Source organism: Elephas maximus, chromosome X (genome assembly GCF_024166365.1).
Source record: "Elephas maximus indicus isolate mEleMax1 chromosome X, mEleMax1 primary haplotype, whole genome shotgun sequence".
In the NCBI taxonomy this organism is placed as follows: domain Eukaryota; kingdom Metazoa; phylum Chordata; class Mammalia; order Proboscidea; family Elephantidae; genus Elephas; species Elephas maximus.
The window spans coordinates 136,534,086-136,556,475 of record NC_064846.1 but is presented as its reverse complement, the minus strand read 5'-3'; the positions used below and the strand labels follow the sequence as shown (position 1 = coordinate 136,556,475).

At 39.7% G+C, this 22,390-nt stretch overlaps 1 protein-coding gene across 1 annotated transcript in view; it reads left to right on the top strand.

Annotated features, from left to right (window-relative positions):
• Positions 1–22,390, top strand: part of OTC (ornithine transcarbamylase) — a 78,211-nt gene that overhangs the window by 45,745 nt on the left and 10,076 nt on the right. The window contains exons 5-6 of the mRNA XM_049873452.1: positions 12,522–12,675; positions 14,947–15,069. Coding sequence (XP_049729409.1) covers positions 12,522–12,675; positions 14,947–15,069 — 277 coding nt within the window. The remainder of the gene's footprint in view (positions 1–12,521; positions 12,676–14,946; positions 15,070–22,390) is intronic.

Here is a 22,390-nt window from a genome sequence, read left to right as displayed (position 1 = left end):
TAAATAACAAGAAGTCTATTTAAAACTGTAGCAGTGGTTTGCAGTTCTTGCAAAGAGGAAATTCGTGGGGTTAAACTTTGTATTTTCTTTCTTATAGAATCTTCTAAAAAGGTATTTTTACATGTTCTTTTTAACAACTACTGTATACAACCTTTAAAACATCAATGTTTGGATAAAAACAAGACCCAGCTTATTTTCTGCTTGCTGTAAATTAAGCAAACATGCTATAATAAAAACAAAATAAAGGGAAATATGATCTCTTTATGAATCTTTACAGAGAAGGTATGACAGCAATATGTCCTTGGGTAAATGTTGACAAAGGCCAGTCCCTCACAGCATGAACTATGGAAATATTCTCTTAGAGGCAGTGTACCATAGTGTAAAGAGCAGGGCCTTTGAAGCAGGGGAAGTTTCTGTTCAAGTCACAGCTCTACCCCATATTGGCCCTGTGGTTTGGGCTACTTGTTTCTGAATCTCAGCTTCCTCAGTTATAAAAGGAAAATACTAGAACATATCTCAATGAGTTATACGAGCATAAATGAGATCATGCTTGTCAAGGACAGGCACACAGAAAAAACTAAAGCAATGTTGGTTGAATCCAGTTGTGGCCTCACCCAACCCCAGAGCAAGCTTCTGACTCAATTCTGGCTATTTCTGTGGTATCCCAGGCAGCTTACTCTGACCCAACACTGAAATTCCTACAGCATACTTTGGAAGAGGTCACTCTAGATGTCATCCTGCCCTACACATTTTTCTCTGAGGTCCTCAAACTTGAGATCTAACATCTAAACCAACACATTCTGGCCATTCTAGAAGCCCTCATGAATAAATTATATTTGGCATTTTCATTGAACATTCCTGGGCTTCTTTCAACACTAGCCCTTTTGAGAGGAGTTTAGCTAGGTTTGCTGACAGGTGCTATCTTGTTTCTTCATCATTCTCATATTGGTATAACTAAAATGATAACTTGGGTAGAGATACCAAAGGGCTGGAATATTCTCTCTCCTGAAGGGAGACTCAGGGACTTTACACTTTGACCCCCCCCCTTTATAGTGGGGATAAAACATATGTCTCCTCCAGGGCCTTGATCTTCTTTAGTAAAAAAAAATAAAAATAGGAAACATCCATTTTGTAATGATTACAGGGTTCTCAATGTTGTTATCCTCAGCCAAAAATTCCTCCTAATGTTTCCCAGTCAAATACTCAAACGATATGAGTTATCACTGATAACAAACTGGATTTGGGAGGGCATGCAGTCTGATTCAAGCAGGATGGGGACAAAAGGAAGAATGAATGGCAGGAGTCTATGAGACTACAACTTCTGCTTGTCTTTGGCTTTTGCAATACATTCACCGTGTTCTAGTATTTTAGGAAAAACTCAGCTCCCTCTAAGGGTATCAGGATTGCTATGTGTTTATCCATCTCATCAACATGTACTTTTGCTCTTAAGACATGGCTTAGCCCATTATTTGTCTTTCTCTTTTTAGTATCTGTTCACTCAACTGCACAGGCTCTGCAGCAGGTTTTCCTGGGACCATGGGAGATTTTGCTTATGGTGGGCTTTTTGTTTCATTTTGTTTTGGCTTCCTGGATATTTTAGTTAAGTCCTAAACAAGTTTTAATTTTATACCAAAAGGAAAAAAATCAAAGAAACTCAGAGTTGGAAAAGTGTTTATGGGTTATTTAGATCCACCATCCTTTTCATGCCTACTCCACACCATGACCACTGATGGTCATTGAGCCATGTGTAAGAAGATCCAGTATTGGGGGACTCTTTACATAATGAGCTATCTTGTTCCATTTTTATACAGCTCTTGGAGAGTTTTCTTGTAAATTGTGTTGAAATTGGTCTTGCTATGGCTTTTGTCAGTGTTCTTCTGCTTTTTTAGTATCTTTATAAACTCATAGATTTTAATATATTTGAAGATTTCAATTCATTGCAGTTATTATTCTTACTGATGCTCAAATTGTCCAATGTAATTGGTCTTCGAGTTGGCTTCTGGGTCATTTTAACACAGCTCCATTAATCTTTGATAACTACTTTGCTTTTTGTTATTACAAATGTTCCAGGCTTATCTTGTCCATTTCTTTACCAAGGCCAAGTATTAGCCATTGCTCTAAGAAGCCCTTGTTCATTTTGAATTACATTCAAAATCAAGTTAAGGAGAAATTTCCTTTTGGGATAATTTTTTTTTTCTGGTTATTACAGTAATGCTAAGGAGCCCTGCTGGCACAAGGGTTAAACTCTTGGCTGCTATCTGAAAGATCTGAGCTTTCAACCTGCCAGCTGTTCTGTGGGAAAAAAGACCCAGGGATCTGCCCCTGTTAAGATTACATAGGAAACTCTATGGGGGCAGGCCTACGCTTTCCTATAAGTCACTACGAGTCAGAATCGAATCAATGGCACACAACAACAACAACAACAGTAACACTCCTTTTGGTAGAAAATCCTCAAAGAGATAAAAATATAGATAAAACCAATATTGCCATCATTCAAAAATGATCAATGCTAACATTTTATCTTCTCCCGAATCATCTTTGCATTTAAAGTTCCATGCAATGCTGCTTCTTTTTCTAAAGAGTAGGACAGGAAATGATGGGGGAAACTAGATCAGGTTTTAAACATTTAGGAAAAATCAAATTGAATAATAGTTTAACTTGCTAATCTTTTTTTTCTTTTTAAATCCTAATATTGGCTATTAAACATCCAGGGAAAACTGGCCTGTATGGGAAACTTTAAATTTCGGTAATTTTGATTTTGCAGATGTTTTGCCACTATTTTTGACAGATGCCTAAGATTGTCTGCAAAGCTGCAGGAATTCACTGGAAGGCAAGCAGAACTCTATATAGCCCACAGAAATGAAAAGAGGCCAAAAGAAGAGTCATTACAGAGCCAGAGAGCATTTTAAACTTATCAAACTTTCATTAGTAGCACTTAGAACAATGCTCTTACAATGGGTGTCTTAGTTATCTAGTGTTGCTATAACACAAGTGGATAGCTTTAACAAACAAATTTTTTTTCTCACAGTTTAGGAAGTTACAAGTCCAAATTCAGACCACCAGCTCTAGGGGAAGGATTTCTCCGTTGGCTCTGAAGGAAGGTCCTTGTTTCTTCAGCTTCTGCTTCCTGGTTCATTAGAGATCTCCATGGGTTGTGTCTTGCATCTATCTTACCCATCTCTCCTCTGCTCACTTGTTTAATCTCTTTTATATCTCAAAAGATACTGACTCAAGATACACCCTACACTAATCCTGCCTCATTAACATAACAAATACAACCCATTCTGAAATGGGATTATAACCACAGGCATAGAGGTTAAGGTTTACAACACATATTTTAGTGGTGGTGGTGGGGCACAATTCAATCCATAACATTCCACCCTTTGGCCCCCAAAATTCATGTCCTTGTCACATGCAAAACATATTCACCCCATCATATCATCCCAAAAGTCTTAAATCAACTCTAAGTCCAAAATCTTATTTTCTGAAATATCTAAATCAAATATAAGTGAGACTTTAGGCATATTCCATCCTGGGGCAAAATTCCTTTTCATCTGTAAACCTGTGAAATCTAGAATACAAGTTACCTGTTTCCAAAGCACAATGTTGTAACAGGCACAGGGTAGACATTTCCATTACAAATAGGAGAAATTGGAGGGAAAGAAGGGATAACAGGTATTAGGCAAGTCCAAAACCCAGCAGAACAATTTACATTAGCTCTCAAGGCTTGAGGATAATCCTCTGGGCCCATCTGGGCAATGGCTCTGCCCTCCAGACTCAGGGTGTTGGCCATGCCCTCTGGACCCTGGGTTGGAGGCCCCTCAGCCCTGGGCTTCAGCTTTGCGTTCCAGGCCCACTGGGATAGCAACTGTGCTGCCTCAGCTTTGGGTAGCCCCATTCTCCTAGTCCATCTGTGTGGCAACCCCTTATGCTTGGCCCTGGCAGGCCGCTTTCTTCTGCTGTTGGGCATGGCAGCCTTTCCCCTCAGCTTTGGGCGACAGCCCCATTCCCCTGCCACACCTTAACAGTTAGCCCACACTCCAGAACAGAGCTGGTAAAGATCTGACTCTTTGGAACCTACGAGGCTGTGGCCTCACCCTTTGAAACCAAGAAGGCTCTGCTTCCTGTGCTCCTTCCAACAGTTCTGCTGATCTCCAAGCTGCTCCAGAGATGGTCCTTTTCTTTTTCTTTGGCCTATTTCCTGCCTATAGAATTCTAAGAGGCAGACAGTGTTCTTTCCTTTTGTTCCTTCTCTGTCCCTTTCAGTCTAAGATGATGGGTTTTCTGCTGTGGTAGTTGGTTAGATCCATCAGTGACAAGCTTGATCTTTTTAACAAAAGATTGTGAAGCCATGTCCTTGATGAACATTCTAGGACACGTGACCTTAGTTTGTACAACAGAATTTTCCAAATCTTTAAGTTTTGTTTTCATTTTGCACAGTTTGTTTTTAAGTTCATCTCTTTCCCTGGTGGCGTAGTGGTCAAGCGCTACGGCTGCTAACCAAAGGGTCAGCAGTTTGAATCCACCAGCACTCCTTGGAAACTTTATGGGGCAGTTCTACTCTGTCCTGTGGGGTCGCTATGAGTCAGAATCGACTCGATGGCACTGGGTTTGGGGTTTTAGTTTTCTTTCCTCTTGCATTTTACTACAAGTGGCAAAAAGAAACCATGCAGCCCCTTTAAGATCTTGCTTAGAAATCTCATTATCCAGATATACAAGTTTATCACTTACAAATTCTACCTTCCACCAAACACTTGAATATAATTCAGACCAGTTCTTTGCCACTGCATAAAAAGCACTGCCCTTCCTCCATTGTCCAATCACATGTTCATCACTGTCTTTTAAAGCCTCACCAGAAGCACATTTAACACTCACATTTCTAGCACCATTCTGTTGCTGGCGCCATATATAGTCACTAAGATGATAGCAATTTTCTCCGTAGCTCTCCTCACTTCCTTCTGAGCCCTCACCAGACTTGCCTTTGATGCCCATAATCCTACCAACAGTCTATTCAAGGCAATCTAGGCTTTTACTATTAAGCACCTTAAAACTCTTCCAGCCTCTTCACCGAACCCAACCGAACCCATTGCTGTTGAGTCGATTCTGACTCATAGTGACCCTATAGGACAGAGTAGAATTGCCCCATAGGGTTTCCAAGGAGCAGTTGATAGATTTGAACTGCCCAACCTTTTGGGTAATAGCCATAGCTCTTAACCACTGCGCCACCAGGGCTCCTCTTCACCTAAAGCACACACACACACACACACACACACACAAAAAAAAACTCATCCAGTCTCTACCCATTACCCAATTCCAAGACCACTTCCACATTTTAGGTATTTGTTGAGAGCAGCACCCCACTCTTCCAGTACCAAATGTCTTAGGCTGAATTCTCTAGAGGAGCAAAACCAGTGAAGCATATATACATACATATAGAGAAAGAGAGAGATTTCAAGGAAATGGCTCATGCAGTTGTAGAGGCTGATAAGTCCCAAATCCATCAGTCAGGTGTCAAGCTGGAGGCTTCTCCTGACTCACGAGTTGCAGGAGCTGATGAATCCAAAATATCAGGTCAGGCCGCAGGCTGCTAGCTCACATCCCAAGAACCATAGGTTAGATGATGACACATTGAATACAGGATTGAGAAAGGGAGAGAGGGAGAGGGAGAAAGGGGAAGAGAGAGAGAGAACTTTGCCAGAACATCTGTATATATTGGATGCAGGCCACACCCCCAAGGAAATTCTCCTTATATCAGATCACAAAATGGAGGATAATTACATAATACTGAGAACCATGGCCTAGCCAAGTTGATATATAATATTGACTTTATCACAGTGGGGAACTATATAAAGCCCAGATTGCTGTGAATGTGCCTGTAGCTCAGCTCTAGCTATAGGTTTGTAAGTATTCCCTGTGAAAGGTCTTAAAAAAAAAAAAAGTCTTTAGTAGCCTGGAAGAAGAGTAAGAAAAATGATTTCTCCATGATTTATACCAAATTTAAGTATGAAGTATAAACCAATGTCACTTGCAGAAGAATATGCACTAGTTGTGTAGTTAAAGGTCTTTAATATCTTTGTTTCCCCCAAGTGATTCCAATGTGACAATAACCTGGTGGGCTGCTCCCCCCACATATCATCGAATCCCACTTTCCCTTCAGCTTCTGTGGCTGAAGGAGGACTGAAGTGGCATTTTCTATCAAGCTTTGCTGTGTTCCCTTTTTCCACAGCTGCTTTAATGTCCAAGGGTTTTTTTGTATGTGTGTGTGTCTGTAGACATATTCGCTACTCTTTGTACTTTGTTTACAGTTCAATTTATTAAACTTATGAATTTATCAAATAATTGTCATTCCTTTAAATATTAAATAGCAAAACCAAAAACCAAACATGTTGCTGTTGAGTCTGACTCATAGTGACCCTGTAGGGCAGGGTAGAACTGCCCAGAGGGTTTCCAAGGAGCGGCTGGTGGATTTGAACTGCCAACCTTTTGGTTGGCAGCCGAGCTCTTAAACACTGCACCACCCAAAAGACCCAAACCAAACCCATTGCCGTCGAGTCAATTCCAACTCATAGCGACCCTATAGGACAGGGCAGAACTGCCCCATAGAATTTCCAAGGAGTGCCTGGTGGATTTGAACTACCCCCATAGAATTTCCAAGGAGTGCCTGGTGGATTTGAACTACCGACATCTTGGTTCGCAGCCGTAACACTTAACCGCTACACCACCAGGGTTTCCGCTGCACCACCAGGCTCCTTAAATAGCAAACATTCCTCTAAATCAGTGGCTCTCAATGTGTGGTCTCCAAACTGACAGTATCAGCATCACCTAGAAGCTTGTTAGAAATGCAAAATCTCGGGCCCCATCCCAGACCTACTGGACCAGAAACTCTGGGGGTGCGGCCCAGTCATCTGTGCTTTAAACAAGCCCTCTTGGTGATTCTGGTGCACATTCTAAACATTCAGATACTACTCATGCGACCAGTAAATTAAATACATATTAAATGAGCAAAACAAGTCTCAACAGTTTAAACATTGATTGCAAACGTAATCAAATGCTTTTAAACATTTAATGTAATCACAAGCCTAGCATTTCAGATTTTCTTGAATACTCTAAACACTTTAAAAAGGGGGAAAAAATACACAAAATACCACATTGATCAGAGAGCTGATTAACATTTTGACAACAATAGTATAATAGATTTAATTTCATTTTTTATTCTTATCCTTACTTTTATTCTTATTATCGTATGAGCCTGGAATTTAAACTTTTTATATATTGCTGGGATGTCATGAATTTTACAAGAGACTGTCTTTATTCCTTTTCAGGGTTTATGTAATCTTACCGGACTGAAAAGGAAAAGAAATATCATCACAGGAAGCCAGGGCTGCAGGTTCTAGAGTGTTGACCACTTAACTTTGGTTCCCTTGTGGGCACTGGGTACTAAATTCAAGGTCCGTTCAACTCAAGCTTCTGGTCACTAGACTGAATATCTTTTTATCACATAGGTTTCACTTTTTGTCATGAGATCTGTATTCATGTACTCTTGCTGCTATAACAAATCATCACACATTTAGTGGCTTGAAACAACACAAATGTATTATCTTTCAGTTCTGAAGGTCAGAAGTCTGAAATGGGTTCATGAGCTATGTTTCTTGGGAAGCTTTAGGAGAGAATCTGTTTCCTTGCCCTTTCCAGCTTCCAGAGGCCACCTGCATCTTTTGGCTGTGGCTGCCTTGCTCCGTCTTCATAGTTAGCAGCATAGGCTTAGCATTTTCTCTCCTCTCTGACCTCCTGTCTGTCTCTCATAAGGACCGTGATTACATCAGACCCACCCCAGAATAATCTCCCCATTTCCAGATCCTTAATTTAATCATATCTGTATCACTTTTGCCACGTATGGTTACATATTCACAGGTTCCGGGGATTAGGACATAAACATCTTTGGGAAGCCTTTATTATGTCTACTGTTGTTGTTGTTGGCCACCCCATGTCACAGAGTAGCACTGCCCCATAGGGTTTCCTAGGCTGTAATCAGATTGCCAGATTTTTCTCCTGAAGAGCCGTTGGGTGGATTCAAACCATCAGTTTAGTTACCAGCCAAACATTTAACCATCATGCCATGAGGGATCGTTGTTCCTGTCCTTCATATAGATTCTGATTTTTTAAGAATTAAATTGAGGTGTTCTTTAAGTTTTGTTTGTAATCTCTTGCAGTGCTTGACCCATTTTAATATTTTATGATGTATTAACCTGCCCTGGTTTCAATATTTAAAATCATGTACCTTTCTTGTTGGCATTGTCTTAATAAGTTTGGTCATCTAGAGGTTTCATTTCCAGGAAGATGAGACAGTGAATCTAAAAATTTAGATTTGTTTTTTCAGAATGGTTAACTAATTTATAATTTTAGAATAAATGATTATATCCTCTTTCTAATTGGAAATTGTGTATCACAACTGGTACTAATTGACTGATGGACTCCTTTTCTACTTTATTTTTATATAAGATCACAAATGCTGATGAGCTTGTCCATTTATGGTATAGTTCCTACCATTACTAGGACTATTTGTTTTAAAATTTTGCTAATTCTTTGTGGTTTATACAGATTAAAAAGGTACGTATCTATAATTTATGAACAGAAATATACTTATCAAAAGAAACAAAATATCAATACTTTTCTACTTATTTAAGTAAATAAATTAAACATACATGATATTCACCTTTCTTTGATATTATAATTATGTTTGGTACATTTTCTTTATGTTAACTCTTTTCTTATGAACATCATGGCCTTTTCCAAGCTTGTTTCCTTTAACTATTTTTATGTACATGATCACAATTTGACAAATGGGAGCCTCTTTGGGTTGACTTTCCTTTTAGCACTGTCCCTGACCATTTTTTAAAACAATATTTTCTTGTTTTTGTCCCTTCCAATTTTAAAATGACTTTTGCTTTCTGGCAAAAACAGGATGTTCCAGATCTATTCTGATTTTATCCTGCCCTTATTTTTGTATAGAGTTGTATTAGAAAACAAAATATGCCCAGTAGGGATGCTGCTTACAAGTGTTTATCATGGATAAAACTACAGATACTGCTGTCCCCATGGAACTGCTCTTAGTAGTGACGGAGGGGAAAGGAGAACACTTCTTTTATAAGCTTACAAGTTCTCATTGTTCCTGCCAGTATAACATATCATGTTTTTATCCCTTATAGTATGGGGTTTCAACAACTACTGAGACTTTTCTCCTCTACATCTATCCGTTGTTCCACCCAGCAGTAGAGTATCCCACTCTCCAGCCAGCTCCTCTCATGCTCTATTTTCTAGAACAATGGTTCTCAACCTTGTCTTTGTACTGGAATAACTTGGGGAGCTTCACAAACATTGATGTCTGGATCTCACCACCAGAGCATCTGATTTAACCTACCAATGGGCAGGCTTTGGCATCTGAGGTTTTTTCACCTCCACAGATGAATGCTAATGTGCAGCCAAGGTGGAGAACCTCTGTTCTTGGAGGTGTTGGGCAACCTCAATAAAGCTGACCAGGCACTCTCCTGTGAAATTACACTGTAGAGGTTCCAGGCATACCAACTTGACATTATAAACAGAACAAGTAAATGCAAGCTTGCTCTGTTGGCTACTTTGCTATGGAAACTTGGGAGACAGGGACTTGTTCAAGGGAGGGAACCACAAGACCTGTCTTTTTTTTTTTTCTTTCAGTCTTTTGAAAGACATGTGGGCATACGGTTTTGACTTCTCCAACTGCTCCTCTAATGTCTCCCTCTTTCTGCCTCATCTTTCCTCACTTCCTCCTAACCTTCCTCTCATTACTCTAAGGTTTTAAAGGGCTTTCGTTTACTCATGTATGAAGTTGAGATAATATTTACAGGTGATACATTCTAAATCAAGCAAAACTTAACAACGCATTGTGGCGAAGTCCCTGAAAACCATAGGAGATTGGCAGCCGCGGGCCTAGCTCCCTAAAATGATTTAAGAGGCCACAATAGAAGTCAAATTTGACTTTCTGACAATAAGATTCCAGAAGGTCAATCGTAATGGTTAAACCAGATTTTTTATCCTATCTGCATATACTTTAGGAACTGATTCTAGTTTAAAGGGGTCTGAAGTATGACTTCCGGCGTCAAACACCCCCTGCTTATCTCTTTCTCATAGAATTTTAGGTATTATAAAATTGACCAATTCTTGGAAAATAGGAAATCAATAGTTGATTATAATTATAGCCCTTATTGGAAAATCTACTTTCATGTGAGTTACTTTTCCATGATAGAGTTAGAAACCTGCATTCTTATAGTATGAAGCATCAGTACAGTACATCTATACTAGGAAAAGGATTCATATTAAAATCTTGAAGAAAGGGAGAACATGGATGGCCTCTCATTTAAAAGCTGGGTTTCTTCCTATTAAAGGTAAACCCTCTACAACAGTGACTTCCAACCATTTTAGCTTGAGCTGAGGGACCAACATCACTCTGACATATGGAGAGACTTTAAAATTTAGATCTGAGACTTCCCTTCCAGAATTTTATTATATGTGGGTTTGAGGCAATGTGTTATAATGTCAAGAACATGGACTTTTTTTAAATATAATTTTTATTGTGCTTTAAGTGCAAGTTTACAGATCAAGTCAATCTCTCACACAAAAACCCATACACACCTTGCTACACACTCCCAATTACTCTCCCCCTAATGAGACAGCCTGCTCGCTCCCTCCACTCTCTCTTTTTGTGTCCATTTCGCCAGCTTCCAACCCCCTCCACCCTCTCATTTCCCCTCCAGGCAGGAGATGCCAACATAGTCTCAAGTGTCCACCTGATCCAAGAAGCTCACTCCTCACCAGCATCCCTCTCCAACCCATTGTCCAGTCCAATCCATGTCTGAAGAGTTGGCTTTGGGAATGGTTCCTGTCCTGGGCCAACAGAGGGCCTGGGGGCCATGACCACCGGGGTCCTTCTAGTCTCAGTCAGACCAGACCATTAAGTCTGGCCTTTTTATGAGAATTTGGGGTCTGCATCCCATTGCTCTCCTGCTCCCTCAGGGGTTCTCTGTTGTGTTCCCTGTCAGGACAGTCATCGGTTGTAGCCGGGCACCATCTAGTTCTTCTGGTCTCAGGGTGATTTAGTCGCTGGTTCATGTGGCCCTTTGTGTCTCTTGGGCTCATAATTACCTTGTGTCCTTGGTGTTCTGCATTGTCCTTTGCTCCAGGTGGGTTGAGACCAATTGATGCATCTTAGATGGCCGCTTGGTAGCGTTTAAGACCCCAGATGCCACTCTCCAAAGGGCAAGAACATGGACTTTTGAGTTAAACAGATTTTGGTTTGAACATAAGCTCCTCCAGCTTAATTAGGTGTGTGGCCTCAGGCAAGTCATTTAACCTCTCTGAGCTTCAGGCCCTTCACCTATAGAGTGAGCATAATAATACCCATCTTTCTGCATGTTGTTTGAATGTGTGGCCATGATTTGATTTGTCTTCCTTCCCTGGTGAATTCTTTTGTGTTGTATGGTAGGAAGCAGTTGCTGATTTTTTTCAAAGATGTTGACAGCTATGTAGATTAAAGGGATAAGAGTGGGAATGTTTTCTCAGGCTCAGCCTATACCAGAGTTTATTGATGGCTGTGTCTGTTCAGGTCCACTAAGAAACAGACTCCAAGACGGGATTAAAGTTCTAGAGGTTTATTGAGGGAAACACCTGTGAAGGATTAAGGAGCAAGGAAGCAGGAGTAGGCAGGGGGAGCCTTTAGAATGGGATTCAAGTCTGCTCCCTGTGAAAGGAGAGGGGAAAGGAAGGAGAATGAGAGAGGAAGAACTTTGGACTTCAGTGCAGCTCTGAGAAAGTCTCAGCCAGGCTGATGGAGAGCTCTAAAGCAAAGACTGCCCATCAGAGAAGTCTCACATCAGGCAGGAATGTTCTAGTTCTAGGACCCCTGCAGTGCTCAGTCAATGCTTGAGAGCAGCTTAGGAGAGCGTGGACTGGGCAGGAATGCTGTGGGAGACCCTCAAGGTGCTATGGCTGGAGGCTGTCAGCTAAAGGCACTATTTCAGGCAGGCTCTCGTTGAAGAGGGGCCTGGGTGGTGCCCTCCCATGGCTGCCACACTGGTACGTTGAATTTTACAGTGAAAATGTATGTTCTTCTGCGAGATGATGTAAAAGAAAATTAGTCACATGTCAGGTCGTTAATGTTTCTCTATCTCATTTTTGGTCTTGTCTCTTTTAACTGAACCAACTTCTGTTTATCAAGTATCATTCATCATCATGTCTGCTGGGCCCACAATTTATTTCTCATCTCGGCAAAAAATAGTAAAATCTCTGGATAAAACATGGGTGGAATAATATCTTGCTTTCATGACTACATGTTAAATATTCACTTTTAAATCTGTCATATTGATAGATAAATGGTAACTCAGTAAAAATTCTAATTTGTTAACATTTCTCATTACTGTTTAAGATCCAACATTAAAGAAGGAATTATAAAGCATAATTAACTTATATATTCTTTTCTTCATTTTTCATAGAGTGTTGTCTAGCATGACAGATGCAGTGTTGGCACGAGTGTACAAACAGTCGGATCTGGACATCCTGGCTAAAGAAGCATCCATCCCAATCATCAATGGGCTGTCAGATTTGTACCATCCTATTCAGATCCTGGCTGATTACCTCACACTCCAGGTTGGCTGATTTCTTTGTCTTACATAAGAGCAAAATCAGCAAATAGCTTCTGACTAGCTTTAAATGGAACCACTTACTTAAATGATGGTATTGGTGTTTTTTCAAATGTCATCTCGACAAAGAATTATAGCATATGTGTACATTCTAGGTATCCAGGGAAAACAGGGCATTGTTTAAAATAGACTATAAGGTCCTCCTGCTCTCAGTTCTGATCCCAACTCCTTTTAGCCCCTCTCTCATCCCCTGTTCTTTCAATCACTTTGTGTTTTCATGCCATATTTAACACAATAGATGACTACGGAATGTTGGCGCATACAGAATGGAAAAGGCTTATGTAATCTTACATACATCAGGGTCTGTGGCTTGGAGGTGAAGACTAGTGGAGTGTACTTTGGATATTCAAAATTGTCGATTACTAAGTCACTTTTGGGGGAGAAGGGCACTTTCTATCATTTTAATAAAGTGGTAATTTAAGACTAGGGTTAAGAATATACAGAATTTATAGAATTGAGGCTCGACTTTAGCCATATCCCCCCAAATTAGGAACTTGAGTAATTTTGAAAGATTTACTTTGTTTGCTTTGCTACAGCCAATCTGTATAGCCTAGCCATAAGGAATCCTAACAACCCTGGTTTCCGTGTCTGTAAAAGATTCTGGGGAGACAGGGTAAGCTGAATAGGTCCATCTTTCTCCCCATTTGAATAAGCTACACACATATAAATGTGAGATTAAACTGAAAATGAAGCTCTTTGGAAATGAGGATACAATCCAATCCAGAGAGGATGATACAACAATGTCACATGCCAAGTGGCTCTTTGCAGGTGTGGCTTTACATATACACCAGATAATTTAGTACTTCCCCCAGGGCTTTATCGTTACTAGATTATAAATTTATTGTGAGAAAATGAGCTGTCTTATTTGTCATAGTGCCCCTGCAGGGCCTTGCACAATGCCTTCATTATAGGAGGTACTCAAAGTAAGAGCTGAATGAATAAATAGCAGCTTATTAAGAGTATGGCTCTAAATCAAATGGATCTGGATTTAAATCCTAGCTTAGCCACCTTGTAGTTCTGTGATCTCCAAATTGCTTAAGCTTTCTGTTTTTGTTAAAAAAATTATAAAATATATCGAACCTAAAAATACTTCAAAACAAATTAAACACCCATGTACCCATTACACCCACTCCTCACTTATCGACATGGTTAGGTTCCAAAGACCAGGTCGTTATGTGAAAATTGGCATTATGCAAAAATGGAGGATGACCACATCAGATCACAAAATGGAGGATGACTACATCATTACATAAGTGCCAAATTGTGTCATTACATAACTGCCAAACCACTGCCCAGCCAAGTTGACACATAATCTTAACCATCACAGCTAGTGTTACTCTTGCTTTGCACCTCAGCGTTTGTTACTGCCAGACACATACATCGTTAATACACAAAACAGATAGTAGATTTTTCACTATTGTCATGAAAGTGAAATGTCGGATAATGAGATGGCCTATAAGTGAGGAGTAGGTATACACAGTTTTGTCACATCTTAACATGATGGAATAATTACTTTTTTTTTTTAACATGATGGAATAATTACTTTAGAATCTTTTGCTGTTTCTAAATAAAACATTACAAATGGAGTTGAAGCCCACTATGTAACTCTCCCTGACCCCATTTCCTGCCACCAAGAAATTATTATCCTGATAGTTTAATTTATAATTCTCAAGCATGTATTTGTACTTTTACTGCACACATTTATGTCCATAACCAATCGAGAGTATTACTGTGCATGTTTATAAACTTTATATAAATGGGAACATATTCAGCACTACCATGTTACACTGTTCCAGGCACATTTTATCTCCCATTTCTTATACCAAAGAATGTAAACTCTGTAACATAAGGGCAGTGATTTTTATCTCCTTTGTTCATTGTTTTGTTGCCATGGCTAAGAAAAGTGTCTGGACATTGATGATAGTCAACTTGTTAAGTAAATGAAGAAAATGAAGATTCAAATTTGAAATTTATGAAAACATGAGTCTCCATATGAGTTCATACAACGTCTTGGTTTAAGATGTTGGGTCATTCTGCTATTGTTTTTGTGATTGTACGTTCATATTTTTTAATTTTCTCTGTATAATGCAAGAAAAATTAGTAGTTTATTCATTCCAAGAATACATTAAAATTGAGGTGAAAATGTTTAACTCTAGTAATTGTTGCACATAAGTGGATTTCCTCCCGGGTTTAATCTCCTTCATCCCTTGCCCTCCAGGAACACTACGGCTCTCTGAAAGGCCTTACCCTCAGCTGGATTGGGGATGGGAACAACATCCTACACTCCATCATGATGAGTGCAGCGAAATTCGGGATGCACCTTCAGGCGGCTACTCCAAAGGTAGCGAAACCTTCTGCCATGAAACAATCTCCCACTTATTTTTACTGAGGTGAAATTCACATAACATAAAATTAATATTTAAAGTGAGCAATTCAGTGGTATTTGGTACATTCACAATGTTGTTCAACCACCACCTCTATATAGTTCCAAAATATTTCTATCGTTCAAAATGAAAACCTGTACCCATTAAGCAGTCACTCACGTTCCCTTTTCCTTTCAGGCCCTGGCAACCAGCAATTTCTCTTGTCTCTATGGATTTACCTCTTCTGGATAAAAAAAAAATTTTACTTCTGGATGCTTCATATAAATGGAATCATAGAATATGTGGCCTTCTCTGTCTGGCTTCTTTCACTTAGCATAATGTTTTGAGGTTCATCCATGTTATAGCATGCATCCGTACTTCTTTTTATGGCCAAGTAATATTCCACTGTGTGTATATACCACAATTTGCTTATACATTCATCTGTCAATGGACATCTGAGCTCTTTCTATCTTTTGGCTATTGTGAATAGTGCCACTATGAACGTGTGTTCATGTATTCTTTTGAGTACCTGGTTTTCATTCTTTAGGGTATATCTGGGAGTGGAATTGCAGTATTATATGATAATTCTATGTTTAACTTTTTGAGGAACCAGCGAACTGTTTTCCACAGTGGCTGTACCAATTTACATTCCCACCAGTGATATACAAAGGTTCCAATTTCTCCACGTTATCTAATCCCCTCTTAAATCACCCCCAGATGCTTTTACTCAGTGAAAGCAAAGCTCTCTTCCACTTATAGCACAGATTGGGCCAAAATTTTAGGATATGTTGCCAGCCCTGCTACTAAATAGCTAACTGGCTTCTTGAGTGCCCAATTTTTCATCTCTACAATAAGAGAGATAGTCTTGGCTGATGCCTTTCATTCTGTGAGTCTGTGTTAAAAGAATGTCTGAATTATCCCTTTGAATGCCCTGAATTCAAGCATTTGATGACTGGCATCTTTGTGCATTACCACCACAAAGGCTGAAGAAAGCAATGAAATCCAGACAGCATAGAATTCTCAGCAAATGGGAAAAATGCTGTCATTTTTCTAATATTTCAGTTTGGTAGAAAAATGTCAATCCAATATGAAGGTCACCAGCTTAATATTTCAAAAAAACCCAACTGCAGAGGCCCTCAGGCTTTTAAAATCTGTGTCCCACACGGCTGTGAAGATGAACCCCACGTATGTATATACTAGCTACTGCTAATCTCACAGAATGTATAGGATGCATTACTTCTTTCCTGGGCCCAAAGTAACCTTTTTGATGCACAAGAAACTGGTAATAGTTGTTGCCTGTAAGGAGGGGGAACCGGAAGGTTCAGGGGTAGAGGTGGGAGGGAGACTTTATTTTTATTTTGTATACTTTTATATGGTTTGAATTTCTTAACATATGTATGTTTTTAGCTACATATTAACAAAAATATATAAATAAAATAAACGCACTGAAATAAAAAAGCGTAGCTCTCCCTAGGAGAAACCTGTGTTAAGATACCCCAGACCTCTACTAAATGAATAGGCCTTTTAAATGGTAAAACTTAACCCTACAAGAGATTCATACATGAAGCAGTCCTGAAGGATCCCCACAGAACCTTTTAAACACCCCATCTCTACTGAATTCTTTCCCTATTAGTTGGTCACTAATGTCCTATAAGGAGTCTTTTGAAGGGAACATTTCCCTAGATATAAACCATTTCAAACACAAAATTTTGATTTGTGGTAAAAGACAGAACTGACTCTCTCATTAAGAGATGACTTTTATTCATGATGAAAAAGAATTTCTTCTTGTATTTATGATTATTATGCACCAGTGTGTTTATGACCAAGCATGTGTTTACTGTTAATCTCAGTAGTCACTGCTGTGTTTCCCTGTGATAAGCTAAGACATCCAGAGCTGAATATGTGAGGGTTAAAAATTCCTTGCTGCTTCTATTTCTTGAGTTTGAGATGTTTATTTACCAACCACTGGGAACATCAATTACACAATGTGGGCTAATAGCTGCATTTATCTATCGGTAAATACAAAAGCCCTTGAGTCTCTTATACATGCTTCATATACCCTCACCCCCAATGTCTTAGGCACGGTTCCCCACAAGTAGACCCCAAGTTGAGGATTTGTGTGCAGGTGATTTAATAAGGCACTGCTCCCAAGGGATTCTCACCTTCCATGCGGGAGACTCCTGGGTTTGATTCCTGGCCAAGGTACCTCATGCACAGACACCACCCATCTATCATTGGAGGCTTGCATGTTGCTGTGATGCTGAACAGGAATGCAGGGCTTTCAGTTTTAAAACTGGGGGAGTCCCAGGCAAACCAGAATGAGTTTTTCACTTGAGTGCTATGTTAGGCAAAGTTCGACAGAATATAGCTTCAGCCTGATCCCACAGGTGAGCTCTGGAGTGTAAGTTATGCCCCAGAGTTGTCCCAACCTGAGGCAAGGAAACTGGGCTTTCATCCTTCTAAACCAGTCATTAGTCAAAATCCACCGGGAGAGGAAAACCCCAAAACCAAACCCATTGCTGTCGAGTCGATTCCGACTCATAGCAACTCTATAGGACAGAGTAGAACTGCCCCATAGAGTTTCCAAGGAGTGCCTGGTAGATTCGAACTGCCGGCCTTTTTGTTAGTAGCTGTAGCCCTTAACCACTATGCCACCAGAGGAAGGGGAGGTAAATCCCCTGGCATTTCCACCTCTCTACAGGACTACAATTTTTTTTTTATAGGACTACAGGAAACCCTGGCGGTGTAGTGGTTTAAGTGCTATGGCTCCTAACCAAAGGGTCGGTGGTTCGAATCTGCCAGGCACTCCTTGGAAACTCTGTGGGGCAGTTCTACTCTGTCCTATAGGGTCTCTATGAGTCGGAATCAACTCGATGGCACTGGGTTTGGTTTTTTCGGTACAGGAGTAGAGAGGTAGCCAGAGGGCTGCCTTCCAAGGCAGAGTTTCAAGTGCTAGGTGTTAAAAAGCACACTGAAATGGGAGGATGGAGCAAAAGCCATAAAAAAACGTCCTCTTAGGGCATCTGGATAGACCACAGCATTGTCTGCTGCATCCTGCTGAAACAAACAAAATGCTTCTTGAATGCTAAAAACTATAAATCATTACTAAAGACATTAAAGAAGACCTAAATAAATGGAAGAACACTCTGTGTTTGTGGATTGGAAAACTTAATATTGTTAAAATGTTGACACTACTCAAAGCAATCTATAGATTCAGTTCAATCCCCATCAAAATTCCAATAGCCTTCTTTGCAGAAATGGAAAAGCCCATCATCAAATTTATATGGAACTGCAAGATACCCTGAATAGCCAAAGCAATCTTAAAAAGGAAGAACTAAGTAGGAAGAACTCAGACTTCCCATTCTCAAAACATACTTAAAGCTATAGTAATCAAAGCAGTATGGTACAGCTATTAAAAAAAAATAATGATATGCATATTAACCAATGGAATAGAATTGTCTAGAAGTGAATCTGTACATCTATGGTCAATTGATTTTTGACAAGGGGAAAGAGTAGTCTCATTAATGGTGCTGGGACGACTGGATTCCACACACAAAAGAATGACACTGGACCCATACCTCACATATGAAAATTAATGCAAAATAGATCAAGGACCTAATTGCAAGAGCTAAAACCATAAACGTAGGGGTAATTCTTCAGGACCTAGTTTTTAACAATGGATTCTTAGGTATGACACTGAAAGCATGAGCAACAAAAGACAAAACAGGTAAATGGGCCTTCATCAAAATTAAAAACTCAAAGGATTTTATCCACACAATGAAGAGACAACCTACAGATTGGGAGAAAATTTTTGGAACCATGTATTCAATAGGGGTTTAATATCCAGAATATATAAAGAACTCCTACAACTTAACAACAAAAAGACAAACAACCCCATCAAAAAATGGGCAAAGGACTTGAATAGATATTTCACCAAAGAGGAAATGGCCAACAAGCATATGAAAGAAGCTCAGTGTCATTAGTCATTAGGGAAATGTAAATCAAAACAACAATGAGACATCAGTCTATCCCCACTAAGATAGCTATGATAATTAAAAAAACAAAACCAGAAAACAACAGGTGTTGGTGAGAATGTGAAGACACTAGAACCCTCATTCATTGCTGGTGGGATTGTAAAATGGTACAACTACCGTGGAAAACAGTTTGGCAGTTCCTCAAAAAGTTAAACATAGAAGTACCATCCAAAAAAAAAAAAAAACCTGCTGCCCTCGAGTCGATTCCGACTCATAGCGACCCTTTAGGGCAGGGTAGAACTGCCCCATAGAGTTTCCAAGGAGCACCTGGTGGATTCAAACTGCTGACCTTTTGGTTAGCAGCCATAGCACTTAACCACTGTGCCACCAGTGTTTCCAGAAGTACCATATGACCCAGCAGTTTCACTCCTAGGTATATACCCCCAAAAATTGAAAGCAGGAACATAAACAGATACTCATATACCAATGTTTATTGCAGCACTATTCACAATAGCCAAAAGGTGGAAACAACCTAAATGTACATCAACAGATGAATGGATAGACAAATCTTGGTATATACATTCAATGGAAATATTACTCAGTCATTAAGAGGAACAAAGTCCTGAAACATGCTACAACATGGATGAACCTTGACAACATTATGCTGAGTGAAATAAGTTAGACACAAAAGGACAAATATCCTATGAAATATTTAGAATAGGCAAGTGTGTAGAGACCATAGTTTATTAGTGGTTACCAGGGGTGAAAAGGAGGGGGAAAGAAGGAATCATTGCTTAGGGGGCTGAGCTTCTGTTAAGGGTGATGGAAAAATTTGGAAACAGTGGTGATGGTTGCACAATATGATGAATAAAATTAATGTCACTGAATTGTACATGTAAAAAGTGTTGAAACGATATATATATATACACATATACAGGAAAAAAATGCTCATCCCTAATGTTCTTATTGAACCTTTGTTGTTGTTGTTGGGCACCATCAAGTCAGTTCCAAGTCACAGCGACCCCATGTGATAGAATAGAAGTGCCCCACAGTGTTTTCCAGGCTGTAATCTTTATGGGGGCAGATCATCAGATCTTTCCCCCCGGAGCTGCTGGGTGGGTTGGAACCACCAACCTTTCAGTTAGCAGGAAAGTGCTTAACCATTGTGTCATCAGGGTTCTTTCTCACTGAACCAGTAGGGTCAATGGATCCTGCCACAGAAGAAATGGCGGGCATAGACAACTGCATGTATCAGAAACCACCTATTATAGTAAACTTTTGGGCACTCAGAGAGATGACCCTTACACCAGGTAATTTTCCCCTTTTATTCAGCGTGAACTGAAATAAAGGGTCGGATCTGACAAATGTACTTAAGGTGGCTCTTTTTCACTTAGTGGAAAGGAAGCTCTCATTCTCATTATAAATCTAGCATGAAGAAAGGCTTCATGCAAACTATTATTATATTTGGTTTTTATTGATAAAACATATATTAACAACAGTTGTTCCTTGAGATAAGATGTTTTTGGAAAGGCTTTATTATGTGGTAGAAATATATGGGCTATACATTTTATTGCATGTCAAAGAAGTTTTATTAACATCGAAGGGAAAAAAATCCAATATCACAGAGTAATTTCAGTATTGTTCTTATGCAGAAACTCATTTAAATGATAAAGAGTACTAAAACTTGGTTCAATCTTGGTGGGAGTAAGAGTTTTTTCAAAGTCTACTGGAAAGTCTAATTGTGCAGAAGTAGTCCCATCAATTTATATGCCTTCAGTTATTAGTAGACCTATTTCCTTTAAAGACAAAGCTATGAGATTTATTGTAAGTTTAAGAAACACTGAAAAGTTTCCAAGGCCATGATTAATCTATATTCCCATTCTTCAACCAAGAATAACTTACATGTTGAAGAAAAAAAATAGTTTTGTCCATGATTGTAAAATTGCTCCATAAACTATCAATGGTAATGATGTAAACATTGTTCTAAATGAATATTTAGACTGAACTGGGCTAATCACCTTCTCTATGTGGTTTTAAGATTTATGTAAAAGCCAATGAATGACGTAGTATTGAAAGCTGAGCTATGAGTAAAGAATTTCTCTGCATTCTATGTCATGGCCCAATGCACGCAAGGTTGGGTGATTTTCTAATTTCCAAATCTTTTTGTTGGTTATCTAAGTACCTATTGATTCCTTCTCTTAGGATGATTGTACTTACGGAGTATAAAACCTGCTTTCAAAAATGGAAGGTTCCATTTTCAGGGCAGGAGGCACCTGAGCTACTACCCAAGTCTCTTCATTTATGTTTACCAGTATGACTGGTCACAGCATTAGTTACTAATTAGCAATCCTTTATTAATTACCTTCCCTCAAGCCCCTTACAAACCAGGCTCCAGATTTATGGCTATTGACGGTGGTAAAACTGCTATGGTGCAAAGGTTAAAGCACTCGGCTGCTAACTGAAAGGCCAATGTTTCTAACCAACCAGCAGCTCTGTGGGAGAAAAGACCTGGCAATCTGCTCCCATAAAGATTACTGCCTAGGAAGCCCTATCAGGCAGTTCTACTCTGTCACATGGCGTCACTATGAGTCAGAATCAACCTGACAACACACAATAACAATGAAACTGCTAAAATGTCTGCAGCCACCGTCATCAAGAATTTTGTATTGAGAGAAGAAACTATGGTAGATGACCATGAACAAATAAACTCAGTTTCAAACTAATAAACCTGGACACGCCTGTCGCAGTTGGGTTTCCCAGGAAGTAGACTCTGAAACAGAGTTTGGTGTGCAGGATGTTTATTAGGGTGTGTCCTGAAGAGCAACACCTGTGGGAAGGAAGAGATAGAAGCAGGAGTAAACAGAAGTAGAAGCTGAACTGCGATGCAGGCCTAACAGCAGCCTCAGTTGATCATATGGAAAGTTCTAGATCTGGCATGGCCACTCAGAGCTGTCCTGAGTTGGAGGCGGGGAGGATCAGCTTTTCATACCCTCCTGTCAATCAGTCATTGACACGGATCGTCCTGGAAAAGTGTGTGTCCTTGGGTGAGATGGCTTTCTGCAGCTGAGGCAGTACCCAAAGAGGGCTGATGGCTAAAGGCCATATTCCCACAGCTTTCCCAGGAAGTCCTTTATTCATGAAAGAACCCTTTATTCATGACTGCGTCCACCACAATGTCCCACTGAGAATTTATAAAAATCAGCTCATAATAAATGCTAAGAATTCAGGACAATGCGAAAGATAGAGGAAGGTAAGGATAATGATGGTGTTTGAACTGGCAAGACAGAGGTCTTGAGAGTCTGGAAGTGCTGCTGGGCCAGAGTTC